The 18,260-nt window shown below is 40.2% G+C and overlaps 2 protein-coding genes across 3 annotated transcripts; both read right to left on the bottom strand.

Annotated features, from left to right (window-relative positions):
- Window positions 1–862: 862 nt before the first annotated feature.
- On the bottom strand, window positions 863–2,682 carry exosc4 (exosome component 4). The gene is made up of 3 exons (XM_019879129.1): window positions 2,460–2,682; window positions 1,656–1,862; window positions 863–1,379 (listed from the first exon to the last, which is right to left on the bottom strand). The coding sequence occupies exons 1-3, from the start codon at window positions 2,664–2,666 to the stop codon at window positions 1,020–1,022; spliced, it is 774 nt and encodes a 257-aa protein (XP_019734688.1). The 5' UTR covers window positions 2,667–2,682; the 3' UTR covers window positions 863–1,019.
- A 169-nt stretch (window positions 2,683–2,851) lies between these two features.
- LOC109521323 (cAMP-dependent protein kinase catalytic subunit beta-like) lies at window positions 2,852–16,488 on the bottom strand. 2 transcript variants are annotated; one of them, XM_019879127.1, is made up of 11 exons: window positions 15,912–16,488; window positions 9,988–9,996; window positions 9,332–9,393; window positions 8,610–8,738; window positions 7,772–7,870; window positions 7,608–7,690; window positions 7,363–7,489; window positions 7,193–7,288; window positions 6,685–6,807; window positions 5,849–6,013; window positions 2,852–4,099 (listed from the first exon to the last, which is right to left on the bottom strand). In XM_019879127.1, the coding sequence occupies exons 1-11, from the start codon at window positions 15,955–15,957 to the stop codon at window positions 3,974–3,976; spliced, it is 1,065 nt and encodes a 354-aa protein (XP_019734686.1). In that variant the 5' UTR covers window positions 15,958–16,488; the 3' UTR covers window positions 2,852–3,973. The 2 variants fall into 2 exon arrangements, with proteins under 2 accessions (XP_019734686.1, XP_019734687.1); XM_019879128.1 differs by lacking the exon at window positions 9,988–9,996 and having other exon boundaries at window positions 15,912–16,487.
- Between the last annotated feature and the right edge of the window lie 1,772 nt (window positions 16,489–18,260).

Here is an 18,260-nt window from a genome sequence, read left to right as displayed (position 1 = left end):
ATATATATATATAAACAGAAAGGTGTATAAATAGATAAGTACAGTACACATAAGGGTAAAAGTATTTGATGATATGTAGATTTCTTCCTTTTCTTTGATATTGAAAAATGATCAATATACATTATTACACAACAAGGGGTAGGACTAGATAAGTTGTATACTTCTTCCTACTCCTTTGAGCATATAACTGTGATGATGTTTGTTTTACTTAAATTTATTTCTTCCTTTTATGACTTTTGTTTGCATTTTGTCAGTCTGTTATTGTATGTTCTATATATGTTCAATAAACAATACAATACAATACAATGAAAATAAAATGTGACAACACATAACACTCCTCAAATACGTATTATTATGTGTTCAGAGCATGATATACACCCCACCATTTTATTGCATGCACCAAGCATGTTATACATTTTCCTATCCACATGATGGCGTAGTCGAGGAAATGATTCATCTTGAAGCCCCGAAGTATTTCCCTGCAGGGCTTCACTGCTTTATGGGGCTTCATTTTGCCATCACTAAGAGAAACAGGCGAAGTGAAAATGTGTCTTCCGTCGTGTCTTTCCGTCGCGTTGGGTGGGCGTTGCGTGTATTTAAGCTGCCGTGGCCTTACGTCTCCATCCGGGTTACGGCTATTGGAATTTCCGCTCATGTAAGTTCCGATAACATGTAATATCGTAGTCAAAATGTTAATGCATAGGTTTTTAGTCTGGGTGAAGGAAATTCCTTTTCATAGAATTCCAGGGATGGGAAATGTTTACTGTATATATATATATATATATATATATATATGTGTGTGTGTGTATGTATATTATATACACACACACACACACACACATTGAAAATTAAACAAGCAACCTATCATAGAAAGCACACATATTTATTGTTTCTTACATATACACAATAATGTACAATGATGTTTTGTGGAAAAGAATGTCATGAATGTCATTCTCCATTTTTTTGAGTCCTGGAAATTTAAGTATTGTAGTTGAAAAATAACCAATCAAGTGCAGATGTCAGTCTCCGGTGGCCAGCGAAGCCTCTTGGAGGTGTTGACGCACCACCTGGTCCAGCACTTTGCTCACGCCTTTGCAAGCCGTCATGGCGGCGTCCATCAAGGCCTCCAGGTTGTCCTGATGCAGCCTGGCATCCATTTGCAGCAGCGCAATCTGCCCGCCGCGGGGCAGCAGTGCTAGCGCCAAGGAGCTCACACCGCCACTCTCTTCGGCATAGCACAAGTCGGCCAGCGGCGTCTCGTCTACAAAGCCCACGGTGGAGGCGCACACGTAGTCCAACATGGGGATGCCCGCGTCGATCACAGCCAGGGTAGCGGCATTCACACACACACTGTAATTGCCTCCATCTGACTGGAGGATCTGTTGAGAACCAAAAATCGTTTAGAAAAAGTCACGGGACGTGTTGGTGAAGTATGTGAACATTAAGACGCAATGTCTGTAAGTATGTATACATTGATAAAATGTAAATTCTCTATTTATACATCATATAGTTTATATCAAATGCAACTCTGTCAAAGTCAGGTCTGAACTGTGATTCCTGTGAACATGCACAATACATAATACAACAATGAAAAAAATGTGCATTTCACCTTCAGAAGTAAAATACAAAACAACATCCCACTGGAGTACGTTCACCTTGACGTAAATGTCTATCTGAGAGCGCGGATAGAGCTGCGTCATCACGGCGGCCTCAAACGTCTGCTTGAGGTGGAGGCTCATCTCGGTGGACTTGCGGTCACCGTGCGGCCTCCGCTTCCTCTCTGACATGCTGAAAGTGGCCATGCTGTACTGGCAATTGATGACAGCCCGGTCGTGAAGGGTTCGACTGCGGGACCCTCGCATCTGAAGGAGAACGATGCATGAGTACTGTATATTTTACACACTTCCAAAAGATGGAAAATTTATCTAATTATACACATTTCTTAATGTCACGATTGAGTACTGATAGATGGTGTATTAAAAGTTAATACACACACACGTGTGTGTGTTTGTATGTAAATATACATACACACACAACCAAATAATTAGGCGTAAATACTGTATAAAGGTGAATAATAATTTTAGATATTAACTTCGTATATTATGTAAATTAATATTCGCAAATAGTAGTCATTCAATATATTGGATAGATTTAAATAATTATGTATGATTAAACAAATGTAGATTTACAGGTGCAATTGTATAATGTATAAGCTTATAACGTTGGAAATATACAATATGTATTTATTAATAGTAACATAAACCACAATACTTAGAAATATTATAAATGTTTCTATTACATACGTTAACATTACGGATTTCTACGGAATATTAGTTATTTCATCACGAAAAATGTAAGCGTTTTATGGATATTTCTGATATTTAAGTTTCTTATTAACGATATGCTCCGATTTACCGTTAGTGAAAGTTAGCATCGGGCTAACATCCAGTGCTACTTACTTCGTGCGGACCGTACACGACCGCTAAGGCTTTGGTGTTTCCCTGCTCTAAATACGCAGAGCCGTCGGCCTGAGCGAACACACCCATACGGGCTTGAACCTTGCGAAGTTCGGAGGCTTTGCGTCCATCCAAACGGTAGCCTTGGTCAGACAGCAACTCCAAGCCCGCCATGTTTCCACACAGAACAAAACAGCGAAAGGATGACATGTGCCTGCTGCAGCACTATATTACCCATACTGCCTTTCGCGGGAATGGCTCCGGAAAGTCAAAATAGACAAACCATACACAATAGTACGGCACTGATTGAGTGAACATTTTTCAGGCTAAATGCTTTTTAATACAAATTGATTATGGTGATATTGATCCAAGTAAGGGCACTTTCACAAATTCAACACTTTTAAAAATAAAATTTAATAGCATCTCTAATGTTTATAAATAAAAACATATGAAACAATGCATATACGTATAATGTAATGAGCTGAACAAGAACAGGGCTTACATGTGATACAAAGGAGCAGTTCTTCATTAAGCCAGTGTATTGAGGTGAGGAAAACAGTACCTTGAAATCCAAGCATTCAAATATGCACAACTAATAATTTTGCAATCCACTGTCCTTGAAAAAAATTGAATGAAACAGAATCAATCCTTCATGGGTGGGAACAAAGAAAGCCAGCTGTGTTTTCATGTTGTTAATTAAATTGTCAAAATCAATAAATGATAGAGTCTGTATTTCTTTTACTAAACACACCGAGGCGCAACGCTTCAACACTATTCACATCGGCCTTCTCACCTCTTAGAATACATTTCGAAAATCCCAAAAGGATTTCTTTTCACTCTTTCAATATAGATCAGTCACATTGTGTTGTAACAAAGAAGTCTGTTCGAAACAGACCTGAATTCTAGGGAAGAAAACAAAATACAGTAAAAACACAAGTAATATAGTAGACACTGGGACAAAAACCAGAGTAACAATGTATGTGTAATAATGTAATAAGATTTCTTATTCTCAGCGCGAGGCGTTGGGAATACCGAGGGTGATGTGTTTGCTCTCATTCTTTCTGAGGCAAAAAGCAAAGAAAGAAAAACTCTGATCAGTCGCCCTCTTAAAAACTTTGTATCTCACAAAACAAGGACAAATGACAGTTGCTACCTCCCCTTACCGGGCCACGAATGCAACACGAGTCCATCCCTTGTGTCCTCTCTTTGTCTATTTAAAAAGGGGGTGAAGACCACTGCCCTCCTTTAAAAAGGACAAAATAAAAAGTGGACTTCAAAAAAAAGGGGAAAAAAAGGTGGTGAGTCTGCTTTAATGTGCAGATGTAGGTGACAGTGAGAGGTTATCGGCACCAAAAGATCATGGCAACCTCATTGAGCTGTGTGTGGTACAAGTGGGAAGAATAGGACGGTGCGATGAAATGTCATCTCTGCTTACTTTCCAAGTCGTCAGAAGAGTGCAAAGATCCCTTTATTTCCCTGACATATCCTGTTGTGGCAGGTCCCGTTCTGTTCCGTCCCTAAAAATCGGCAAACTCCTTCACACATTTTTCCGTGACCGAGACGCGGATCTCTTCCTCGTCGTAGTCATCAAAGTTGCTGGTGTCCCCAGGGCCTCTGCACTTTGGTATGAACGGGGCCTCCACCTGACACAGCAAATAAAAGTGTCAACAGAATTCCTTCATTTATGCTGACTATGATTGCACCTGGGGAATATTAATCTAGTCGAGCAATCCACCCCTTTTTATCCATCTCAGGGCCAGTATGTCCTGTACTGCCATTTGAAAGTGACATCACAGCCCCAAAGGCTACGGGTAACAACAATCATGGTTCACCAGATGCAACTACTGCAATGTGGCATCTTTTTTCGGTTGTTTGTTCAAACGCCAAGAGCGCAACAAGTTGCCAAGCTTTGCAAGACATTGAGAAATGCTACGGGTTGACGATGGCTGGGAAAAAAGTAAGCAAAATACGTAGATTTTAGCCAGGCTGCCATCGACGCATAGATATTGATGAATGGCGCCTTCAGTCTGAGTTGCTGGTATGTTGAAGTGACAAAATAAAATGACATGTGGCTTGTATTCGAGATGTATGTCTGATGTTTGTAACAAACCAATCTGAATCAAAATCACCAAAGAACGAAGTGAGTTAAGAGCGAAAAGAAGAGACTCAAGATCACATGCGTCGTGTGAAGCCCAGCTAGTGGCTACCTTTAAGCAAGCTTACCCGGAGTTGCCAGCTATTGAGCATTAAATGCAACTCTTAAGCAATCACTGAAGCCCAGCGAGAGTTTATTAATACCTTTGTCTGCTGGCATCTCACAGCGGCATACAAAGGGAGTTTGGCCATTTCTATGCCGGAGAGGAGACGAAAATACTCCGAGAAGCTTCGATAGTGAGATAGCAGCTTAAGGACAGGCAATTAGATGTAAAATAAATCCAAAAAGATGAATGCGACAGAAAAAGAACGGATGGATGGATGCAAGAACACACTGTGTTCTGCGGTTTGACAGTTTACGGTGAGGGATCCTGGAGGTTGAAGTACCGTATCTTCCGCACTATAATGCGCACCTAAAAGCATTCAATTTTCTCAAAAGCCGAAGGTGCGCCTTATAATCCGATGCATCTTATACATGGATCAATATTATGATTTCTTGGACGTGGCCTTTAAAGTATTCTGTAAAGCGCTTTGTTCCAGCTGTAGCGGCTGCAAAAGCTTGATATAAATAAAGCTGTATTGTATTGTTTTGTATTCCCTTAGTGTAGCTCCATCTAGTGGATGCATAATACAACCGCAGCCACTATTGTAGCTTCTCTTCTAATGCAGCGCACTCTATATATGAAAACAGTTTTAAAATAGGCCATTCATTGAAGGTGGACCTTATACTCCGAAGTGCCTTATAGTCTGGAAAATAAGGTAATTTAAACCAGAGGTTGGTGCTGCATGGTTGTTACCATGTATGTATTTCTTCAAAAGAGCGCTTTGGACAACATATGATGTAGATAAAGCACATAAAAGTGCACTACTGTTATTATTATAAAATTTGCAGGGTTTTTTCTTGGGGGGGGGGGTGCACATGTTTTTCAGCAAAAGTACAATTAATAATACATTTGGACTTGGTTAAAAAAAAAGGTAAACGGACATCAATTGCAGATTTGGGCGACGAGACCAGACAGACTCGTGGCTAAAATTAGCGACAGTATTACCATACACCACAGTGTAATGAGGAGACTGTAAAACTGTCAAAATCTGAATATCACCCAACCCGACACCATCCGAAACCAAGAACTGACTTATACAAATACATCCACTGCAATAACTGCCAACTGTTATGCTATATGAGAATGCATTTCATGCCAGCAATAATGCTATCATGGCAGAAAACAGAGTCTTGCCTTCCTTTCGTAGATCGCAATCCAATCCGTTGTGGCGAACCACTTGTGGCCCTTGATGTCATTGACACCGTTTTTCAGGTTACCGAAGCGCTTGGTCAGGTCCACTTGGAGCAGGTTCCGAAGCAGATCCTTCAAGTCCGAGCTGAAGTGGGAGGGGAAGCGCACCTGAGAAGATAGGACAAAGTGTTTAGGCTTTTTCAAAATGACACACAAACCAGTTTATTCAACTAAGGAGAGGCACGGGCTGCGACCTATTTCAGTCGCAATGCGTGTCTTCGTTGACTACCACCATCTTTTTGTGGATTCATAAAAAGTCATTCAACCCAACATATAATATGGGGAGCCTCCAGGCTGGCATCCCTGGGAGTCCACACATCACTTGTCATCTAATGCATGCCACTCAATGTATCCATCCACTTTCTGAACCGCTCAGCCTTACTACGGTTGATAAATTGGTACACACGCACACTCCACTTCTGTTACTTCTGTTACTTATCTATATATATCTATAGATATCTATCTATAGATATATATATATATTTTTTTTTAAATTGATCATTACTGCACAATCGCAGTACAATGTGAATTTTGTCTTTTTTTTATTTTTATTGCTGACTTTGTAAAAGCTGATAGCTGCTCTCATAAAAACAAAAGAACCCTACACTTTCCACATCCTCTTGGATTGATTATTTGGTATATACTGTATATATTTTTTTAAATGCTTAGTTTTCACTGGACCCATAGTAATGTCGTTATATTATCGTTCTCGAGATATCTGGCAAAATTATTTATTGAGATATTAAATTTTAATACTCTTTGATGACACATGCTCCTACCTTTCCAGAGACGATCTTCTCGTAGATCTGAATGGGCTGGTCGGCAAAGAACGGAGGGTAGCCGGCCGCCATTTCATAAATGAGGACTCCTAGGGCCCACCAGTCCACAGCTTTGTTGTAGCCCTGAAAGAGACAGCTAATGATTCAAGGGAAGGGATAAAACGAAATAGAATTCTACCACTCAAACGTAACCCAAGCAGTCTAATCAAATATACTAGATGCTGATGAGTTACACGGACCTGAGCTTCTAATGTTGAATGCCCTTAATAGTGGCTATTTTCTCTGAAAATGGTTCTTAAGTTGCAGAAATATTTGAGCCGTAGTCAACTTTCAAACTGTAGTCATGCTTGTCTCTACAGTAAGTGTCGTGATGCTGGTGACCAGTCCAAGGTGTACAGGCATAAACCCCAGCTGACCCGTGAGCCAAATGAGGTTAAGTGCTTTAGAAAATGGATGGAGAGTTCAAATAAAGATGGGAGATTTTGATGAATGTGCTGAAATGGCATACTTTGCTGAGAATGATTTCTGGGGCCAGGTACTCCGGTGTTCCGCACAACGTCCAGGTTCTGCCTTTTACTCGCTTGGCAAATCCGAAGTCCGTCACCTTGAAATTGAATGCGGCACGTGAGGAAATAGCGGTCACAAAAAGAGCCGCCGTAACACAATGATGCCGCTCACCTGAATGTAGCCGTGGTGGTCGATGAGAAGGTTCTCAGGTTTCAGATCTCTGTAGATGAGATCTAGCGAATGGAGGTATTCAAATGTCAGCACAATCTGGGCAGCGTAGAAGCGCGCGTGCGGCTCGCTAGAGAGGAAGCAGAGCGAAGAGGAAAAAAATAAAAATAAATCAATGCCTCCTTAACCACCGATCATAACAAAGCAAATTAAAGACACGAAGGAGTGTTTATTCCTGAGGGCCTCACCTGAACCTTCCAATTCGTCTTAAGTGTGAGAACATCTCGCCTCCGGGAACATACTCCATCACCATGTACAAATTGGAGTTGTCCTAAAAAGAGTAAACAATCACTTTATTATCTCATGTATGAAAGCCGAAAACAATGAGTGAAACGAAAGGGGTTTACCTTACCTTAAAGGCGTACTCCAGTTTGACGAGAAAGGGGAAGCTCACGGCTTGTAATATCCTCTTCTCGTTTAAAGTGTGTTCTATTTGTTTAAGTTTCACCACCTGATGCATAAGAAGAAAAAAAGTAAGTCATGGAGACTGAGTCAGTTTTGGAATATTTGCATGAAAATCCAAGAAACACCTCTCACAGTAATAAATCTACTGTTAAACTGGAAAACTTTGGCCACAACGGAGGCCATCGGGTACAAATAATTACCAGTGCTGCGAAATCCTATGGATTTTACATATTTTGTTCCAGGAATCATTGCACTGTACATCATTAGGTTCGTCGTGTCAGATTGCTCTGACAGGTTGAAAATGTGCAAAAATACCTGATTGTGAATTGCAAAGTGTGTTTGACAACACGTCACAGACGCAGTGCTCTTCTGCCTGTGCAAGACGTCACCACTCACTCATGGACATCGGAAGCTAGCGGACGAGTCCAACGTTAGCCAAAAGCTAGCGTTTTGAGGCTGAACCCCATCGCTGAGATTCATATTCAGCGATGAGGAGCAAGGGCAGTGACATAAAGGGATGATGTATAGGTCACTCTCGTTGAAATCAATGGAGGGGTCAACGGACGCTGACTCAATGATAAGCAACATTTCATATTTGCATTATTGAAATGCTATTATTTAGTTCTGTGCTGTAATTGGTGGGATGCTTGCGTAGTTATTTATATGCGATTTGGTGATCTGCACACGAGTATCGCTTCATGTGTTCTGTCTATGTGAACACAGCCAATCAGAAGTGGGTACTTAGAGCTGTGGTATAAATAGAACCATATATTTTTAAAACATACCTTCTGCTTATCCAGTATCTTCATGGCAAAGTAATGTTCTGTTCCTTTGTGTTTCACCAGCATGACCCTCCCAAACGAGCCGGTGCCCAGAGTTTTTAATCTGTCAAAGTCATCTAGGCACGTCGTGCTCTGCAGGAAGAGAGCAGCATGTTAGCATGTTGCCGGAATGTATTATTTATTGAGAATGCTGTTCAAAGTTTGATGGTTTAAAGCACGGGTGTCAAACTCAAGGCCCGGGGGCCAGATCCAGCCCGCCACATCATTTTATGTGGCCCCCGAAAGCAAATCATGTGTGTCAACTTCCATGAACCTTGCTAAAATCTGTACCAAAATGTCATGTGTAATAAATAACATTGAGATTTTGCAATAGTTTTGTTACTCTGTTCACACTCACGCAAACAATAACTGAACAAACTACTATCGTTGATTTGACTGCTTTCAAAATCAGTAATCCATCAAATTGTTGTGTACAGGTAATAATATATAAACATTTATTTAGTTTCTCTGTCGTAACGGCCCCCCAAGAGAAGACGTAACCCCAAAGTAGCCCGCGACAAAAATGAGTTTGACACTCCTGGTTGAAAGAAAAACTGTGAATGGCTTGTGAAATTTTTCAGCTTTAACAAACCTGATGAAAATCCAACATACATGCTACGTTTGGAAATACAGTATATGCAAGCATTTGCCACTCAGTGAGATACCACCTTAAAAAGCATTCTGACCTGTGGTGGGCATTCCCATTTCCGCAAGAAATCTTCTTTGGCTTTGGCTAGAAACTCTGTAACTGTGGAGGGTAAAACACACACACACACACAGACACGCAGACACACACACACGCAGACACACACACACACGCAGACACACACAAATTAGCATATGTTCATTCAAGAATAACAGGCTAGAAAACAATTTTTTTCTTTTTTTTAGGTAGGAATGTTAAAAACGTGTAAAGCAGGGACATCAGAGGGACACAGCAAAGTCAAGTTGTAAGGGCAACTCTCATCTGGATATTAATTACATGACACAAACACAAGGAAACAAAAACAGACAGGCAAGATGAGTGATGCATGCCAGATGAGTAGATTTTCTATCATAATCTCAAGTCAAGGGGAAAAAACAACATTCAAAGGAGAAAGTTTCACTCTGGGCATCATTTTTTTTCAAGGGGAAGGCTAACAAAACACAGAATTGGAAGCGAAGACAAACCCAAGTATGGCAAAAAGAGCAGATATCCAGATAGAAGTTGTGAGTGACAAAAAAACAAAACAAAAACACTTAGTCTCATCAAAGCACACAACAGCAAGCACATCGAGCAAGTTTCGCACAATGAGGCCCGTAGCCAATATTTGCAGGCTCATTTTTTTTTTTTTGTGCATACCAAATGTCTCTATTGATCATCGAGGGTGTTTTTTTTCACAGGAACAATCACCCACCAACACATGGATGGAAATATTACAGAAGAGAGAGAAAGAGAGAAGACAAGAGTTTATGTAGACAAAAAAACACAACATACAGTCTGTGGTGTGACAGCAACAATGAAAATAAAGTTGACCCAATGCAGGAGACCAGCTACGCATGTTAGAGAAGAATGAAGGGGGGGTGGGAAAAATAAGACAAAGACAGTCAAAACTTGCTGATTTGTAAAAAAAATACATTAAAATGAATTTTAGATAACTTTAAAAGAAGACAAAAGAAGGAAACAATACCATGGTAAAAACTTAAAGCAGTCAAAAAAACAGTGAAATAATAGCTGCCAGCTAAACAAGCTCAAATGTGTTTTATTTATATTAGTTCAACAAAACATTATAAAAATACTAATTGAATGCTTTGCCTAAAAAAAAAAAAAACAGAAATACATTTTGAACATTTTTAAACACTTTACAGCAAATGAAAAAAAAATTTACGCAGGGTTGATATTTATATTTATATCCATAACTTAAAGTTGAGGGCACCAAAATATTTGTTGGTTATTATTTAAGCCTTTGGGTAGTATTTAATCTCATTGAACGTTTGGCATCCCAATCTCTAGACCACTGGTTCTTAACTTTGTTAAAGGTACCGAACCCAACCAGTTGATATGCACATTCACCAAACCCTTTCATTAGTGAAAACTAAAAATATATAATCAAATGCACTTATTAAAAACTGAAAAAAGTCAATACAAATAGTATAAGTATAAAGTATACGTTTTTTAATTGCGCACAAAATGAACCAGCCAGTGATGGCCAAGCGGGCATGTGGTAACTACCGGTAATGTTGAGTCGGGTGTGTCTTAACCTCCATGGCAGAGGCCTTGTCGAACCCTTGAGACTGATTCACCGAACCCCGAGGGATTGATCGAACCCAGGTTAAGAACCATTGCTCAAGATTGAAGGATGGATACACTATCAATACACTACTTTTCTGTTTGAGCTTGAAAATTCCGATGATATTTGAATGCATCTCGCAACCGTGAGAGGTACAAGTTAAGGCATCCATATACAGTACATCCTTTTTCAACAGGAGTACCAAGAGTATTTATAATTCCACATGCATCACTGAAAATAGACAAGCTCACAATATCCGTTGCCAAATTGAGAGCCTTAATTAATGGGACCGAGTTGAATTAGAAGCCGTCCTTTGTAAAGTAAATAGTGCTAGTTATAGTGGCTGGCCGTTAATTTGGCAATGATCCACACTTGGGTGTTTATTTATTTATTTATTGAATTGATACTTGAACGATTTAACAAGAGGCGTGTCAAATTGTGATGTGTAGTAAATAACATTGACATTTTGCAATCACTTTGTTACCTTGGTTACACTCAAACAATAATTGAGCAACCAACAAACAGTTGACTTGGGTGATTAACAAAACGAGTACGGTATTTTCCGCACCACAAAGAGCACCGAAAAGTCATCCATTTACTTAAAAGCTCCCAAATTCTATAGCCCCCCTACAGAATTTTTTTGGTGATTTCCTCGTTTGTGAATACAGTACATAACAAAGGAATACATAGCAAACACTTATGAGACAGTCCAGTCTCCTACATTTTACTGACATTTCAAGTCAAGTACAACTTCATTGTCAGATGTGCTGCACATACAGCACAGATGAAATTTCATCCCTCCTAAACAGACAACAAGACATCTGATTGTTCTGTTGGAGCTATGCTCAAGGAAATGCCAAAATAAATTCTCTAGGGGGGCTATAGAATTTATTTTGTGATTTCCTCGCTTGATTTTCTGTTTTGATGCATTGTTTTCAATTTTCGTAGTTTCATTGAAGTAATCGTTAATTTACGTTTTTCGGAGGCGGTCATGAACGCCTCTCGAGTCGAACAGAAGGGAGCGTAGCTTCATCTGGTGGATGCACTGTAGATTGCGCCTTATAATCCAGCGTGTCCAATATATGAAAAAAAATACTAAATAGGCCATTCATTGAAGGTGCGGCTCATAATCCAGTGTGCCCTTTAGTGCGGAAAATACGATAATGCATAATTTTTGTTGTTTCTAAGTAATAACAAGATGAGATGATTACGAAAACATTCACTGTCGTAACGGCCCTCCAAAGGAAGACGTAACTCCAAAGTGGCCCGTGCCAAAAATGAGTTCAACACCTCTGCCGTAACTGGATGATGACGATAATGATGTCAACGTAGTAATCCGCTGCGACCGTGTCATGTATTCAAGCTACGTAGGCACACGGTAATCTTGTGTGTATTCAGCAATGTAGGTAACCAGGCTGCCTCGTCAGAGCGGCTGCCCTCCAGACAAATCCGAGAGCGCGCAAATGTGTCAGCTTAGAAGGTTTTAAACCGCCGAGGAGCTTGTGTCACCATTAGGAAACAAACGTTGCCAGAGACGTGAACTGTTGTGAATGTCTCCATAAATCTCACGTTTAACTGCTCATACTGATGTTTAAGTCAGCGCTGGTCAAGTGTATAAGAATAATGTCAACAGAAGGTCGACATTTATGCTCGTGAAATAAGGACATCATTCTCCAACAATGCCCACCTTTTTCTTGTAACGTTATGACTTAATTCTCACGTTCTTTCAACATCACAACTTATTAAACTATTACAACATTTTATCTGTAGATGGCAATTTAATTATCACCGACTTTGGTCTTGATAGTTTTGAATGAATTCTTGTAATATTGCAACTATATCTCATAATACTAAAATATAATTCTTGAGATAATTTGCCAACATTTTTTCTCACATTGTGACTGTCTTGGCTTTGCTGTTCGGTGCTTTCTACCGTCTTTATTACTGATTTGCTTTACTGTTTGTTGTATATGTTGAATTGCTTCATGTACAGCACTTCGTATGCAGCGATGGCTGTTTGAAAGTGCTCTATAAATACAGTTGAGTTGAGTTATAATATTATGACTAAATCGTTGTGACATTCAAACTTGTTTTTCTCCTTAAACTACAATTTTAGTCTTGTAACATTACAGTTGAATTGTCACACTGCTACGTTTTCTCACTATGCCATGACTCAATTTTTGTAATATTGCACCTTTTTTCTTGTGATAGGACTTTTCTCCGAATAACGCGACTCCGTTTTTGTAATGTCATCTTATCATTGCGACATTGTATGAGTGTTTTCTTGTATTATTCAGACTACAGTAATCTCTCGTTGATCGCGGTTAATGGGGACCGAAACCACCCGCGATAGACGAAAATCCGTGAAGTAGCGATAATATTTATAAGGCCAAATGGTACACATGCATGTTTGCAGTATTTAACATTACTTAATGCTATATACTAATGTATTTAAACATGTATAAGTTCGGTTAGGTTAGTGTATGAATAAAGAAGTACAGCAAACACATGTATGTAGTACTGTATATGTTGCTCTGACTTGCTGTTGTTTTGCTGACTTTCACTGCCTCTCGTGGACCTTTTGTGGACTTTTTGCTGCATTTTCGTTTTTTTTTTTTTTTGTGAATATGTTTGAAAAAAATCCGCAATGTACCGAGGCTGCGATAAACGAACCGCGAAATAGCGAGGGATCACTGTATTTGTTCTCGTGACACTGCAACTAAATTATTGTACCTGTATTACTTTTCCTCACAATTTTACAACTGTATTTATGTTATATTTCTTTCCTCAGAAAATTGAAACCTCATTCTCCTGAATATTTGTATTTTTCTTCAATCAATCAAGTTGTGTATTCTTATGAAATTATGAGGGAATTAACATGTCAGACTTTCCCTCCACCAAAGTGACTTTTTTTCCTTGTAATATTAAGACCGATGGTCGACTGGTTAGCCCGTCAGACCCACAGTATAGAGGTGCAGGGTTCGATTTCGGCTCCGGCCTTCCTGTGTGGAGTTTGCATGTTGTCCCCGTGCTTGCATGGGTTTTCCTCCCACATTCCAAAAACATGCCTGCAAGTTAATGGAACACTCAAAATTGTCCCTAGGTGTGAGTGTGAGCATGGATGGTTGTTTGTCAATTTGTGCCCTGTGATTGGCTAGCGACGAGTCCAGGGTGCCCCCCTCCTACTCCCCTAAAACAGCTGGGATAGGCTCCAGCACACCCCCTGACCCTTGTGAGGATATGTGGATCAGAAAACATTGAGATATTATTCTCATGATACCTTACTGGATTCTGGTAGTCTTCATTTATTTATTTATTTTTAATAACAACTGTTTGAGCAACATCTCAACTCCAAATGGTGGAGATAAAGCAATAAACAAGTGCACTCTATTTACCACTCATTTTTGTAATCTAACTTGCCCTTCCTGAATTCTCATAAAATTATTATATCTTTACACTTATCTTATTTAAACTTCTAAAAATGTCAACTTTAAATGATCTGCAAGTAAATTTTTTGCATAATAGTTCTTAACACTTAATATTCCAACTTGATTGTCCCAATTTAACGACACTATTCTTCGTTCCTGCCGACTGCTGTCAGGCTGTTGAATAAACACGCGTGAAAACCTGGACTTACCGATTGTAAATATATATTTTTTTTTTTCACTCTGTACGGTCCACTTTTAAAACGTTTTTTTCATTTTTTTGTGAGCATACAAATATTTGTTTTGTTTTTCTACTTTTTCTTCTTCATAATTTTTGCTGCTGTAAATTGCGAATTTCTCCATTGTGAGACAAATAAAGGTTTTTTTTCTTTCTTCTTTTACAGCCTTGTAAATTATTGGGGGGGGTTGTCACACAAACTGTAATATTTCAACTTGATTCTATGCTATTTTTACCACTGTTTAATAATACTGTAGTCATCCATAGAATAAGGCAATAGCTGTCATCATGCTTGTAAAATTCATCTGAGCTCAAACACAAATAAAACATACAAAATTTATTTTCGCACGCGTGTCTAGGGAATGAAGATGATGATGTAGATCACGTGAGAGCATACGAGCACACTCACACCAACCACCTCGACCAAGTTACGTCAAAGCTTTCAAAGCTTGTAATGCTCCTTATCCTCTGACGAAGGCCTGATGACGAGCCTGCTCTGGTCAATGACCACTTCTGTGCCAGCCATATGTTTAACCTTCTTGATGCTAGATTGGGGAGGTGGGGAGGACTGGGGGGAGAGACACTAGTAGCACTACTTTTATGAATGCAAAAAGAGGGCATACTTTCTTGGCCATATTTGGTCACTGTACTGAGCACTGAGCTTTGTTTATGTAGCCCAGAATAAAAATGTGGTTGTGGAGCCCCCAGGGGGCAGAACCACCAAACCTCACCCTCAAAGTTTATAGCTATTTTCTGACATTTACTGGCGTGTGACTTTTTTTTTTCTTTTGCTGTTCCAATCCATCTACAACATAGAGAAGATGAAGTGATACATGTGTGAAGTGATACATGCCAATAGGATGCGACAATACACACATACGTGCATACATTCAGAGAAGGACGGGCCTCACACTATCAAGGGGGGCTGAAATGACACGTTTCTCTTCGAGCGCCACGTTTCACGTACAAACAACATTTTGACACGTGGTGTAATTATTTTTGTCATTATTCTCTCTTTACTTGCATTCACCGGAGTTATTTATGTTGTGGTTCAACTGTCCTCTTGTCGCTGGCTTGGTTATGGTAACAAAATAAATCACACTAACAGAAGCAAATGCTAAAATATCACGTAACCCAGATTTAGGTGTTATATTAAGCAAAAGTGACAGTGACATATAGCCCACTCTTACTTGGTCATAACAGGACAGTTACATAGTTGCCGCCACGGGCTAGCAGGCTCGGCTAAATAGCTCCACATCCAGGGTTCGTGATTAACGGACGAAACAAACCACGACAGCCGCTCGAGGGCGAACATCGGCCGGACTGAACTCACCGCTCTCTAGCTCGTTGCCCTTCTTGGCGGTGGCAGCGTTCCCCATAGCGGAAGACACACGGCCAATCACTCCCGACAGCGAGAGGGGAGATGGCGACCAGTTAGTTGGCTAGCTAGCTTGCTAGCTAGCTTCCCTGTAGCAATCGCTAATCGCGTTTAAATATATCCGCCCCCCAAACAAAAGAAATTGATGTTCATTAAATATTCTCCTGCTTCGGACAAAAAAAAGAGCAAAGTCCGCAAGCAGCAGTGCCCGTCACTCTTCATCTGTCACCACGACGTCGGCGTCTTACCCCTAACCCCGGTGGAAGGTTCCCCCTTCGGCTCGTAGGCTAAAGTGTGACATCAAGCTAGCGGTCACTGCTGGTGCCCACCTCCAGCCCGGACCGCTCCCACCGCCCGCCACTCATCGAGCCGGACCAGCTTTTGCCTCCGATTCTCGAATTTGTCAAAAACGCCACAACTAAGTTTCCTCTCGTTGATGACAAGATTTGATAAACATGTTTTCTATAAACGAGACGGGCGTCACTTTTTAACGACTGTTATTTACACCAGTAGAATGGCTGTGTAGCTTTAAAAAAATGCCCTCCATGTTTAACTAGTGAAACCAAACCCCACAACAATGACAAATTTGTATGGGGGCAAGAGGGGAAGTGCTGCATCAGGTCCGATCGATGGTTAATAAAATCCTACTTACGTTCTTTATGATAAATGAAAACATTTTCCACATAAAATGTGTCTGTCATGAGCGGAAAATGTGCTAAAACTACACATTTGTTCTTATGTTTTATAACTTCCTTTTGGTAGATTTTTTTTTTTTTTAACTTTTGAAAAGGGGCACGGTTTTTCTCAGTTACTGTACTTCTATAGCAGGGACGGGGCAAATTAAATTATGGAGAGTGCCACCATTTTTTCATCAGTGCCACATAAGACCAGATACTTCCGAAACCTATATTTTAGATGTGGGCAACATGCATGCATAATACATGCTCTTAATATATTTCATTTAGCATAATACATCTTAAGGTATTTCATTTTTGATTGACCATCTTTCAATGCATGCAAAGAGAAGATTTATCAAACCAGATTCAGGCTGACCGTTAAAACCCACATGTACTATTTAAAACTATTGATTCTATACTGAAACCCCCTGACCCTATTTGCTCAGACTCTTCGCCCGAAATGTGCAACAGATTCCTTCAGTTTTTCATTGATAAGATTTCTTCAGCTAGGACTCTTGTTTCAAATCCCGCATTTGACCGCTCTGTTCATCTTCCGTGTTCCGTTATGTTCAATTTTTTTGAAGATGTGTCCTTGACGTTTTTAGAGGTGGTGGTTTACCAGACAAACCCATCTGGCTCACCTTGTAACTCGCTTCCTCCGCATTTCTTTAAGGAGGGTCTCCCAAGTATTGGTACATTGGTCTTGGCCATTATCATCAGCAGTCTGTCTGCTGGTATAGTTCCCAAACAGTTTAAACAAGCTGTGGTGCAACCATTGCACAAAAAAACCTGGCCTTGATCAAGGTATACGGTCAAAATTTAGGCCCATTTCCAAGCTGCCTTTCATTTCAAGATTTCTGGAAAAAGTGGTGCACATGGAGTTAAAATTTTTCTTGGATTAACATAACGTCTTGGAGGTCTTCCAGTCAAGTTTCAAGATGATGTATAGCAGTCAACCCAGTTACGAGTTCTTAATGACATTCTCCTGGCAAATGACTTTGGAGACTATGTGTGTCTGGTTTTATTGGATTTAACTGCAGCATTTGATACAGTGGATCACAGTGTTCTGTCGGCTCGTTTGCAGCACCTGATGCGCATTGGCTGCAGCGCCCTGGAGTGGTTTAGGTCCTTCCTATTTAGCTGACAGAAACTTTTGTGTTAGTCTTGGTTGCTCTTGAGTCACAAATTTCCCCACTGTCATGTTTCCTCCCACATTCCAAAAACATGCATGTCAGGCTGATTGAACACTCTAAATTGTCCCTAGGTGTGATTGTGAGTGCGAGTGGTTGTTCATCTATGTGTGCCCTGCGATTGGCTGGCAACCGGAGTACCCGGAGAAAACCCACGCAGGCACGGGGAGAACATGCAAACTCCACACAGGAAGGCCGGATCGAACCCACGACCTCTGCACTGTGAGGTCGATACGCTAACCACTGGACCACCGGGCCACCCAATCCAGACATATTAAACATTTTAAAAAAGACAGACAAACAACAGCTCACCAAAGTGCAGCGCATTTAATTTAAAACACACAATTACGACTGAGAGAGAGAGAGAGAGAGAGAGAGAGAGAGAGAGAGAGAGAGAGAGAGAGAGAGAGAGACAGTGTTTGATTTAGCTATATCAT

The sequence above is a fragment of the Hippocampus comes genome, unplaced genomic scaffold, assembly GCF_001891065.2.
Source record: "Hippocampus comes isolate QL1 unplaced genomic scaffold, H_comes_QL1_v1.1 scaffold85, whole genome shotgun sequence".
Taxonomy (NCBI): Eukaryota; Metazoa; Chordata; class Actinopteri; order Syngnathiformes; family Syngnathidae; genus Hippocampus; species Hippocampus comes.
The sequence above is the reverse complement of the archived record's forward strand: the minus strand, read 5'-3'. Positions and strand labels throughout refer to the sequence as shown.

Bases quoted from the DNA above. Each gene is read 5' to 3' on its own strand.
- exosc4 (XM_019879129.1), bottom strand. From the start codon at position 2,666: ATGTCATCCTTTCGCTGTTTTGTTCTGTGTGGAAACATGGCGGGCTTG. The intron at 1,863-2,459 runs GTAAGTAGCACT...GTTCTCCTTCAG, and splicing joins TCGTGTACGGTCCGCACGAA to ATGCGAGGGTCCCGCAGTCG. The intron at 1,380-1,655 runs GTGAACGTACTC...GGTTCTCAACAG, and splicing joins AGATAGACATTTACGTCAAG to ATCCTCCAGTCAGATGGAGG.
- LOC109521323 (XM_019879127.1), bottom strand. From the start codon at position 15,957: ATGGGGAACGCTGCCACCGCCAAGAAGGGCAACGAGCTAGAGAGCG. The intron at 8,739-9,331 runs GTCAGAATGCTT...CTCTTCCTGCAG, and splicing joins AATGGGAATGCCCACCACAG to AGCACGACGTGCCTAGATGA. The intron at 7,490-7,607 runs GTGAGGCCCTCA...CTTCCTCTCTAG, and splicing joins AGACGAATTGGAAGGTTCAG to CGAGCCGCACGCGCGCTTCT.